Source organism: Gallus gallus, chromosome 5 (genome assembly GCF_016699485.2).
Source record: "Gallus gallus isolate bGalGal1 chromosome 5, bGalGal1.mat.broiler.GRCg7b, whole genome shotgun sequence".
NCBI classification, from domain to species: domain Eukaryota; kingdom Metazoa; phylum Chordata; class Aves; order Galliformes; family Phasianidae; genus Gallus; species Gallus gallus.
The window spans coordinates 16,223,333-16,234,969 of NC_052536.1; the positions used below are offsets into that span (position 1 = coordinate 16,223,333).

The 11,637-nt window shown below is 47.7% G+C and overlaps 1 protein-coding gene across 14 annotated transcripts in view; it reads right to left on the reverse strand.

Moving 5' to 3' along the window:
- The window catches only part of CPT1A (carnitine palmitoyltransferase 1A), a 36,126-nt gene extending 25,369 nt beyond the window's left edge, over positions 1-10,757 (reverse strand). For 2 of the 14 annotated variants that reach the window (XM_015286797.4, XM_040700882.2), the window contains exons 1-4: positions 10,611-10,680; positions 7,324-7,512; positions 6,035-6,224; positions 288-442 (exon numbers count right to left, since the gene is read on the reverse strand). In XM_015286797.4, coding sequence (XP_015142283.1) covers positions 288-428 — 141 coding nt within the window. In that variant the 5' untranslated portion in view covers positions 429-442; positions 6,035-6,224; positions 7,324-7,512; positions 10,611-10,680. 14 annotated transcript variants of the gene reach the window in all.
- Positions 10,758-11,637: the final 880 nt, after the last annotated feature.

An 11,637-nucleotide genomic window follows, 5' to 3' on the forward strand; every position in this document is an offset into this window, starting at 1 on the left:
TTCTAATTAATAATATTAATTTTCTACCTGCTCTGTCTTGTTTCCATAGAACAGATCAAACTGAAATATCCTTTCAGCCTTGACATTGTAATTTTAGCACAGCATCAGCCAGTGCTGATGCTTCCTTACTATCCCTCGTTAACCAAAATTCTCACAAGTCATTCGCTGTAAGGAACTTTATATGCCAAAGAGGCCTAAAAATTAAGTTTTGCTTAAACAAAACTTTTATGTATCTATGAGAACCTAAATTACCCTCAAGTTTGGTAGGCTTGACTGGTTTTAAGTACCTTGAATCTGATGAACTTTTTCTTCCATGAATGGACACCAGATAGGTAAATTTGTTTGAGAGCCTCATGACTCATTCGCAAGTCAATCCCATCTGGAGTTACTGTAAATTGAAATGCTACTGCTTGATGAGCTTCTGCCATTTTTGGAGAGAGTTCTGTTAAAAAAAAGACACAAAAAAATAAATTAGACTCTGTACAAAGGTACTAGAATCTAGTCTGGTATAAAGCATAACATAATAATTCCAGGGGAGATTCAGGTAATACTTCTTCTCGGAGAGAGTGGTCAGGCATTGGAACGGGCTGCCCAGAGAGGTGGTGGAGTCAGCCATCGTGGAGGTGTTCAAGAAACATTTAGATGTTGCACTGAGGGACATGTTTTAGTGAGGAACTATTGGTGATAGGTGGACGGTTGGACTGGATGATCTTGGAGGTCTTTTGCAACCTTGGTGACTGCAATTCTGTGATAATCAGCACCACTTGAACCAGGGCAGCACTGACATTTTTCTCTATGTGTAGAAGTACAACTGCTTCATGCCTTTTGCATTTCTTTTGCAAATCTCAAGTTTAGACTTCTTTCTTTCTTAATTAAAAATTAAAGTTCCAGTTGACCTTCAACCCTTGCTAAACCACATGTTAGAGCTAACTTGTACAGTTTAGCAGGGCAACTCAAAAGCAGCCTATTGTGACTTTAGTCCTGCTCCTCTTTGCTGTAAATATTCTACAATGTCAAAATCATCTGGAATGCGGGAGAGGGGATACAAAAGGTTCGTGTATGAATATACAGTTAAGGAATGTAAACACTGGGATGTATGTATTAACAGGAGTAGGAAATAAATACACAATGTAGGAAGAGTATTAGGGAGAGATGAACAAGATAAATGCTGTTGCACAATACCTAGTAAGGTAACTGACCAACAGGCAGCACAATATTTGTGAAAGTACTGTCCCTAGAACAGCCTCCAATTATCAGCCTCTGCAAACAGAACTGCTCCTAGAACAGCCGATGGTAATCCAAAGACCCCCCCCCCCCCTCCCCCTCCAAAATCAGTCACTGCTCAGTGAGGCAGAGGCTCAAATACTGGTGAATCAGGCTTCCGGGCCTCCAGAAGAGCAGCTAAAGCTCACAATACCATGATAGAAGGCAATTTTATCTGTGCATGTAGAGTGTTTCAGTAGGACAGCAAAGAAACAAAATTGGTTTTGAACACAAGTTTCAAGACAAGCACTGTATGCCCTCCTTGTAACAGCTGCAATTTGTAGTATGCCATGACTCAGTCACTAATAACTGCTTATTTCTAATGGCCTTACTGAAGGCAAGTATCAGGAAGTCAAAGTCAGCTGTGTACTCATTCATGTGAGCTGCGCACCATCAACTCTACACTGAGACCAAAACTGCATGAGCAATAAAGCAGAGACAGGCAACAGTTAATACATGGTACACCCTGGACTCAACAGGGTTTGCAAAAGCACAGAGCAATTAAAGAATTCATCATAAGGCTAGTGCAGCTCAGACAGTTTAAAAAACAAAAATAAACCCAACCATACCCCTAAGTGGAAAAACAGGCTCCCCGATTTGTCTTAAGAAGGGCCAACTGACTCTCCAGTTCCCTCCTGGAATTTCACATTCTGGGATGCCAGTGCACAGCACCAGGTCAGCCAGTTTCCACTGCTCTTCTAGCCCCCTGTGGCTTCTCAGCCTGGGAATTTATAATCATCCTCCTCCTGTTTCTGAAGAGAAAGAATTTCAGGAAACCCTCCCTCTTGGGTACGTGCATTTGTAGTGTCCAAGGTAGGAAAAGATTATAAATAGCATTTATCATAAGCTGCCTTATATTTCACTAAATTTAGTGTAATGGTCATGCTAATTTTAAATAAGCTCCAATAAAGGAAACATTCCCTATTGCCAAAGTACAAATGAAAGAACATTAAACCAGAAAGGACTAATCCTGAATCAAGTAGCCGAGCACAGAAGGCAAAGACAAGGTTAGTTAGAGAAGTGCACTGCTCGATCCTGAAAGGTACGAAACCATCACACAGCTCGCTTCTTTTTCACATCCTTTTCCTTTACTCAAGAAAAACAAGTCGCTCAGACTACTGTTTGTTCTGAATTATGATGGCTGAGCAGCAAAAAGACTTCCTGGAGCGCCTTCCTTTGAACATTTCTTTTAGCCCGCACAGGCCAATTCAATCATAAGCTGCCGTACACTTCCCCTCCTTTGCATTCCTCTGCTGTCACGTGCTTGCTAACAAAGTAGGGAAAAGGGCACGGGCCGGAGGAGCATGCGCTGGATTTTCAATTTGACTTGCCAATGTCAGTAAGGCAGCGCCCACATCCACCGGCTTGTGAACGCTGAAACAATAACTTCTCGTAGCTCCAGGCGTTTGGGTCAGCAAATGCAGAATAACCTTTCCCAGCAGCGAGCCATAAACAAGAGCTAAGCAGTTTGGCCAACCTTACTGAAAGGAAAAGAGAGAAACGAACGCATATGTTCGCCATCAGCCTTGAGTGGCTATTTTCATCCTTTGAGTGTTATTTTCGTAGTGTTAACGTATCTTCAACACACGTCTGCTCCTTACCAAAATCAAACAGTGTTAAAGGAGAAAGCTGCCTGCTCCTTTTTCTTATCTGGTTTCAGTTCAATTGGGACATGCTGTAACAGCCACCAACGCTTCTCCCTCTTCGTACCTCAGCTTGAGCCAATCAAAGCTTACCACAATTTTCCTGTTGTTACAAACAAAATGCTGGTAGGTTGGAAGTAAGCTCTTCAGCTGGGAAAACACACATCAAGCCCTGAGAGACCTCACGGTCCAAAAATGCTATGACTGAAAATCTGTACTGCCATCTGCTACACACAAAGCCTCTTCATTGTGCTATTGCTGCGCCTTCAGGATACTGATGCTACAATTACCAAAGTTTAACTTTTTAGCTTCTGCTGCCCATAGACTCAATGATTTCAGGGTGCAGACACCAAAGAGTCCACTTCATATTACAGCCTACACGTTCTGTACCCATGAAGGAGATGAGGTCTCTTATTTAAACGTAGTTTTCACCTCCATCGCTCCTCTTCCTGCAGATGAAGCAAATTAACAAACACAGGGGTAAGATGGAGAGAAATCTTATTCACATGGCCCAGAACTGCCAAAATCTGGGTTAAAAACTTAATTCTATGACTCTTGCTTGCAAGCAAGCTCAACAATTCAGCTTGAAGCTCTCCTCATGATATTTTGACAGCTATTTGTACATTAGCTATTCTATGTGGAGCACACATCTGTCAGTAATCAAACTCAGCTTACAAAGCAAATCCCTCCAATTATTCTACTCTATCAATAGTTGAGAATTTTCTGGGAAGAACAGTGACTGCTACATTGTTTCACTGAGAACATCCCCACATTGGACCCCACACCAGGTTTAATGCTGCCAGAGTTCTCAGACAGTTATCTCCCATGCCCTCACCACAGATTGCTCCCTGGTGGCATGCAGACTTGAAAGCATTACATATCTCTGTGCTCAGAGTTAAAACATGCTGCTGGATTCAGAGTCATAGAATGGCCTGGGTTGAAAAGGACCACAATGATCATCCAGTTTCAACCCCCCTGCTATGTGCAGGGTCACCAACTACCAGACCAGGCTGCCCAGGGCCACATCCAGCCTGGCCTTGAATGCCTCCAGGGATGGGGCATCCACAGCCTCCTTGGGCAACCTGTTCCAGTGCTTACAACCTGTTCCAGTGCTTACAAACACCTGGAAAGCTTATAACTCATGCAGGCACACACATCTCATCTAAGGAATAAAAACATTTAAACTTTCCTTCAGGAGATGAGCTTGCTGCAGTCTTTGGAAGAAATGATCACCCCCCCAAAAAATTAATTTGTTACCTATTGTGTCATTTTAGGATAGATCACCAAACTCCTAGTCCGAAGACAGACATAACCAAATAAGGATCTGTATGAAAACACTAGGATATCATACCTGATACTAAACTAAAAGCAAGGTAATCCCCAACACTGAGGTGTCTAAGAATGGAGACCAGCTGGAAAGCCAGCCTGCAGCAAGTTGCACAGCAGCCAGCAAGGTGCCCTTCAAGCAAAGGTTAACAGAGCCCTGAGGTGCACTGGGAGTAGTACTGCTAAGAAGTCAGGGGAGGTGAGTCTTCCCCTCTCCTCAGCTCTGCTGAAGTCCCGTTCTGAGAACCGCCTCTAGTTCTGGGCTTCCTAGTACAAAAGAGATGAAGCAACCAGAGAGTTCAGTGAAAAGCCATTTAAGAGGATTACGCACTTGGAACATCTCTCCTATGAGGAGAGGCTGAAAGAGCTGGGATGGATGGCCTGGAGAAAAGCAGGGTCGGGGGATCTTACCAACGTCTGTAATCTGAAGGGAGAGTGCAAAGAGGACAGAGCCAGAAGAAAACAGGCACTACATACAGAGCAGAACAGAAAAAAAACCACCAAGAAATTGCACAGAGTTCCTTACAGGCAGCACGTTTTCCTTTTGTTCAACCTTACTGCTTCTTATACTGCATGTATGAACTACTTATGGACCAAGCATAACCTTTCAGGAAAGAATACATGAAGTGAAAGCTGGAAGAACACCTTCAAAGGCATGGAATAAAAATGATAAAGTCAACAGTTCAGTGCTGACTTCAGTAGAAAATAAATCATTCGTGTAGTAAAAAAAATCCAAAGTTCTCAAGTCACAATAAGTTCATCGTTCCCTTGATGATGTTTAGAAAGATTCCTCTGGATGTCCTGAGTGCAACACAAAGCATTCAAACTCCAGCAGTCAGCATCTGTAGCATCCCATTTGCAGCAGGGCCTGTACCCAGGAGAAGAAAACTCCCAATTCACCATTAGTACCATTTATGCTGTACATGAATACAAAAGCTTTCTGAAAAGCAGAGTTTTAATTGGCTACCTAGCAGAGATTCTTTCTGAAACTTAACATAAAAGTCTTTAAAAGTAGATCTGATTAAAAAAAAAAATAGGCCTGATGAAGAAATCCTATGCACAAACAACTCAATCGCTTTAAAAGACCATCACATCTTAGCAGACAAAGTGGAACGAGTCAAGCACCCTAGAAGAGTTTTCTACAACTGACAGAAGCGTACAATTAATCTGGAGGACAGAAAGTTGGATTCCACAATAGAATTTACCCACAGACATTTTTGCATGAGCTTTATGGATAGATGTAGGCATTTTAAGCGCTGCTATAGTGAGAGCTGGCTGGTTTAAAGGCAGCAGGCAGCTTTCTGGAACTGACCTTAAGCGCTGTACCTTAAGCGCTAGTGATAAAAATGGTGGGAAAGAACACCAATTCCTAGTAGTAAAAAGTCCTTGAAACGTAAGGTCACACATGGATACATAGGAAAGGAAAACAGTGACCATTCTTATCCACTTGAGGCCCTGAATTACCAATAACAAAACCTGGGTGACTTCAGTGATGTGTTTTTAGAGTCTGCTATAAGTGCAGAAGAGTCAGTCACTGAGATGTATGCAGTACAGCAGTATCCAGCACTGATGCAGTCAAAGTCACATCTGCTGTTACATGAGTGCTTCCTCACCACTACCTGACAGCCTAACATCAGGGCAGGATTTTGGTAAGGCAAGCAGCTCACCAGAGGATGCCTAAAGCAGCTTTACTCACAAGCATCTGGTGCTCCATTGATGAGCAGTTGAACAAAGTTAAAACTAAAGCTAAAGCATCTAACTTAACAGAAATTCAGAGATCAAAGTTGGCTGATTTTACTCACATATAATTTTCCAAAAAAGGTTGCTTTGCTTCTCAAAGGAGAACAATTTTTTGATCTCTAATTCTCTTCAGTAAGCACTATGAAACATGCAGCTCAAACATTTCATCATGACCAAAAAGGCGTTTGTGTTTGTCGGATATTCTACCAGCTAATGCCACTTTCCTGTGGCCTATCTTAGAGTTTTAGAGTTCTGCAAAAAAGTGACAAGACACCTCAGGAAGAGTAAAGGGCTTATTCATAATCCACGTGATATTTTGCAAGCAGCTGACTTCTGAACTTAAAGATTAACCAACACTGTTATTCAGTTAAGAATTTCTGTTTCGAAGTAGCTTGCTCATGTACAAACCTTCAATAATAACTAATAATGCTTGAGCAGCACTTATCATTGGCTACTTTACATGCGCCAGTGGGACTGCAGACACAAAACCATTAAGAGAAATCCAAGAGGAATGAAGCCAAGTTTTTTTTCCTGTGCAATAAGCAGCCACGTGGGTTAAATTCAGCAGGTCTTCTCGGGTGAACCTAATAACTGTGGTACAGAAATAAAACAGAAACCAAATGACCGCCCTCCTTTAAAACTTCTATTAAATGATAATGGGCTGAATGCTAAGTTAACCTGACAAGCTCTCTCATGCCAGGTTGGCTGTGTCTGAAGGGAGCTAAAACCAGTTTAAGTCTCCCCAAAAGCCAAACGTGATTATTTACATGGTAGTTCTCTCAAAGAGTTGCCAAAATAGGATGATTGGGCCAATCCAATCATTTAGATGGCTTAAACAAAGCACTGAAGGAGATAGGAGCGTCTTAATGTAAATTTTAAGGGTTTTTTTAGTTGTTATTGCTGATCATTGGCTTCCATTCCTTTTATCCTCCCCTATGGCTGAGAGCTGCAGTCCCTTGAAATTGCAATATTAAAAGGATTTTCTGTACCTAAAAGAACAAATGCTGAGATCCAAGCCCACGGGGAGAACTGAGTGCATGTATTTGCACAGGTACAGCAACACTGGGACCTACTACAAACCTCACATGCAGCGCAGTTCGAAATCAGAACAGTCAAGCAGTGTGCAGTAACTCACTGCCCCCACTGACAAAGCTATCGGCTTGTGTCCCATACTCAGCATTTTCCAACATTGCTTATGTGTGTAGATTAGATAAGCTCCAAAGGTAACTTCTTAGGAATTTTGGCCCAATTTCCTTATCCCCTTCCCAAAGGCTAAAACGGGGTGGCAGGCACACGTGGAAGGACGATATGAAAACAGACAAATAGACCACGGAATGAAATGCAAACATACCTGAACAGCTCTGTCTTCCTCAAAAAAGAATTTGTGACCTGCTTGTTCCTCAGAGATCTTCTATCCCACAGACTCACTGCAGCTGGGATCTTGAGTAGGTCAGGACACGCTCAGAGCCACATTCATTCCAATGCTGCTAGCCACTAATAGCCATTAAGCGATGGCAACGGCAAACAGTTAACTGTAGCTCTGAAACAGAAAGTCATGAAAAACAGTTTGAGATTTGATTCACGCACAGCTTTCAATGGCTGAGAGGGACTGGATCAAACTGGAAGCACTCAAGTAAAACTGATGCCAAAGGAGAGCATTGTCACAAAGAGTAGTTTGAAACTGCTTTCTACTACACTGCATGAATATACTGGATTGATCTGGCTGTATTTAGCAGGCCTAAGACAGTGAACAAGAGTTCACCCAGTGCCCTGCTACCCTCTTAGCTATTTCTGAGGGCTGAAATTAGCGGCTGTTGGCTTGTGCAACAAGCAAGGTGATCTCAGGGGCCAGAGCCAAAGGCCAGATTCATCGTGCGGTTTAAGACAACCAAATGCAAGTTCTGTCCTGCAGGCTTTAAGCTCCCATTAAACTCAACCTTGATCCCATTAAGATTTCTTGGAGACTTGTTCACAGAACAGACTGCTTTCACCAGCACCTCCAGGAGAAAAGACATGGGTAGATAGGAAGCTGTCTTCTCACCTGCAGAAATTGAGGACAGTCAAGCAAAAAGCCTTGAGAAGACCGGTTATAGCATACCTGTTAATTACTAGGCTAACACTAATGAATTTTAATCCCTACTGTTTACGGATCATACAGCCTTTCTCGTCTACCTGAATATCATTGCTGCTGTACTGGATGGTTCCATGATGTGGACTCCACCAAAAACAAACATACAACAACACTGAACCACTCCACAGCTGTAATCAAAACTGAAACTCTCACAATTGTCGCTCTTTGCATTTCTTCCTATGAGCAGTAGGACGTGCTGAACTGCTCCTCAGCCTTTTACCTCATTCCGGTCTTCACTGCAACACACGTTAGACTGTACACATCCCAACAAGCCACCTCTTCTGACCTTCTCAAAACTCAATCTCTGTGCCAAGTAAGAGATAAACACAAAAAAGCAAAACGCTGCACAGCTATTGCCCTATGCAGAAGCCTCCCACACCCTCGAAAGCAAACCTCTGGGTTCTGGGTATTTTGTTTCTTTTAAAAATGCTGCTATAAAAGACGTTATCCGGGCTTTCAGACCACTGCAGGATATTTTTCCACTTCGCCCTCCCTTTGCACTAAGCAGCTTCTGTGGTCGTGCAGTAAAGAGTTGTGCTTCACTTCCTGATGGTAGCAAATGTTTCTGGAACGGCTTCGCTCCCAGCAGCCCTGCAGAACGTCCACCTCCCAGCACCTCTGAAGTCCTACAAGCTGACCACCACGTCCAGTGACTGAAGACAAATGGAACGAATGGCTCCTGATGACCATTCCAAGAGCGGAATACCGACGAGCCAGCCTGGAACATTTTGCTAATATTTGAACCAACCCTTCAAATAACATTAACCCAGACACAGAAGAGAGGAATGCTTTTTAGTCATGCGGATGCTGTTTTTCCGAGCAGGTGGAATTTGGGAGTGCATTACGGCTCCGTGCAGGACAAGGGGAACGGCTTCGAAATATAAAAAGATGCGCTCTGTTTTTATTTTAAACATAAGCTTCCACTTGAGTCACCTTCACATGAGGCTTTCCAAAACCGCTCACGCAATCGTGCTCCGGTTGCAGCACTCCAACCGTGAGCGCACGCAGCGAACGTAAACATCCTCTCCCGCCGAGCGCGCACCGGCCCTCCCATCACCCCGGACGCGGCCACGCGTTTATCACTCGATCCGAGCCCCGTCCCGGCACGGCCGGAGCCCGCGGACGGACCGCTCAGCCGTGCGCGCCCCCGCGAGCCAGGCCCCGGTCGGGCGCGCCGCCGCGAGCCAGGCCCGCCCACGTGACCGCAGTCGGGAAGTAGGGGAAAGGTCGCGCCGCCGCAGCGCCGCGCCAGCGCACCCCGGGCGGCTCCCGGGCGCTGCCAGCGCCGGATAGAAGTTACCAAAGAGAAGGAAGCGGACTCTATCTCAAAGGCAGGCGGAGAAAGCAACGTGCTTCGCCTGCCTAACGTTCTGTTCCCAGCACAGCTCGCAGTGCTACGGTTTCCTTTAAGAATAAGGCTTTCTTACGGGAGGACGCTCCTGAATGAAAGCTTCCAACGCCCCGAAGCTCCAAAGAGCCCTCAGAGCTGCTATTTCTAAGGCTGTGCCGCAGCTCTACCACGGTGCAGTCACGCAAAGCCACACTTCCCAATCCACGTCGCTCACCTACAGCGTTACAAATCGGTAACGATGAATTCGCACCAAAGGTTCGGTACAGCCACACCGGGAACACCACCGCTGCGACAGCGCGCTCGTAACGCTCGCTTATAGTTCACCTCAGGCAGAGGACGCGACCCCGCCGAGGATCCGGGCGCCGGGAAGGTCAGACGGGCAGGAAAACACAGCTGTGGAACAAAACCAGAACCAAAGGCAGCAGAGCTGCCCCGGTCACACCGCCGCCCTCGGAGGAAGCGAGCCGAGTCCGGCACGGCGCGTCCTGCGGGCTGTCGGGCCGGCTGCCGCCGAGCGTGCGGGATGAACGAAAGGGCCGCCCGCCGACCGCGCGCCGCTCCCTGCCCACGAAAGGCGCTCCCTGCGGCAGTTCCGCCGGCAGCGCTACAGAGCCGCGTTCCGCCGGGCTATAAATAACGCGGCCGACGCTTCGGGTCGATCCTGCCCTCCCAACTTGAAAACGTAGCGCGCCGCGCTCGGGCGAGAAGGCGGAGATGGAAGATGCGGCAAAACCTCAGCGCACCTTTAGCAACAAGTTCAGCGGGCGCTGCCGGCGGCACGGCGCCGTGCCCCGAGGCGCAGCGCACACAGGAGCAGCTGCGTCCCAAAAGCACCGAACGAACGTCCCGGCCCCGGGCGCGCACGCCGCATGTAGGTCACGCACCGCCCGCCGCCGGGCGCCGACTTCCCAGCGGCCGAGGCTGCGGCTCACGGGACGCGCGGATCCCCGCAGCGTCACCCCGACCTGACGGGCGCGGCCCGCGGCGACGCCCCCCCCTCCGCCGCCCCCGGCCCGCTCCCCGCGGCCACCGGAGCCCACCGCCCGCGGGAGGAGCGCTGCAGCCCCGCGTCCACCCGCAGCGCCGCCCCGGGGCCCGCTGCCGCCCGCCGGGCCTCTGCCCGCCCGCTGACAGAATGGCGGGTGCCGCCGCTCACCGGCTCCGGCTCTCGGCGGCCCGCACCCGGTCGAGCAGAAGCGAGTCAGCGCCGCAGACGGAGCGCGAGTGGGAACCGCGGCCGCTCCCCTCACACACCCTGCCAGAGCCGCGCTTGCCGCCCGCTCTCCCATTGGCTGCCGGCGACAGGGGGCGGGCCCGACGCGAAGGGGCATGAGAAGGGGGACGCGGGGCGCCTCCCGGGTGGGCGGGGCGGAGGCGGGAAGGGAAGCGGGTGGCGATAGGCTGAGGGCGGGCGGCTCCCGCGCTGTGATTGGTTGGGAGCGCGTGGGCGGGGCGTGAGGGAGCCGCTATGGTAGACCGTGGGGTGGTGGTGGGCTTCGGGCTGAGGTGGGGTCGTGGCGTGGTGGCTGCGGACTTACAGGTCCCTGGGGTGAAACAGCTTGAATACGAGGTCAGAGCTTGAGGATGTTTGGTTCCAGCGTGGTCGCAGCAGGAAGGCTTCTCTGTCCCTTCCAGGATGAGGGCACGGCCTGTCGAGCTGCAGTCTGCCAGCACGGAGGCTGTGAAGCAGCCCAAGCTGGGATCCATCATCTTTCCCTTGTGGGCACATCCACCCTGCCTCGCTCCTGCCAGCTGCCATGTGCCTCAGGGCTCCAATCCATACAAACATGTGATGAAACGCAGATGCACTGATGTTACAGACTGAACTTCTCCTTTACCCTTGAGCTCATGCAACACCAATAAAACACCACGCTGCTGGTTGGGATTTTCCCTTCCAGAGTTCCATGATGCAGTTTGAAGACGCTGTTATTATTCCAGGAGGAAACAGAAGGCCCAGAAGAAAATGGGGGAAAAGAGGGAAAAAAGAAGTATTAGCAAGAGGAGAAAGGGGAACAAAGGAAGAAAAAGAAATCACTAAAAACACCTCCAAATTCAACAGCATCTGCATATGTTTACCTATAACAAGAACAAATATAATTGGAATGTGATAACTTTCATCCCTTTGGTGTCCACGTGTTCTACAAGGAGCATGTTTTTCATCATGCACAAAACCAACCTAGAAT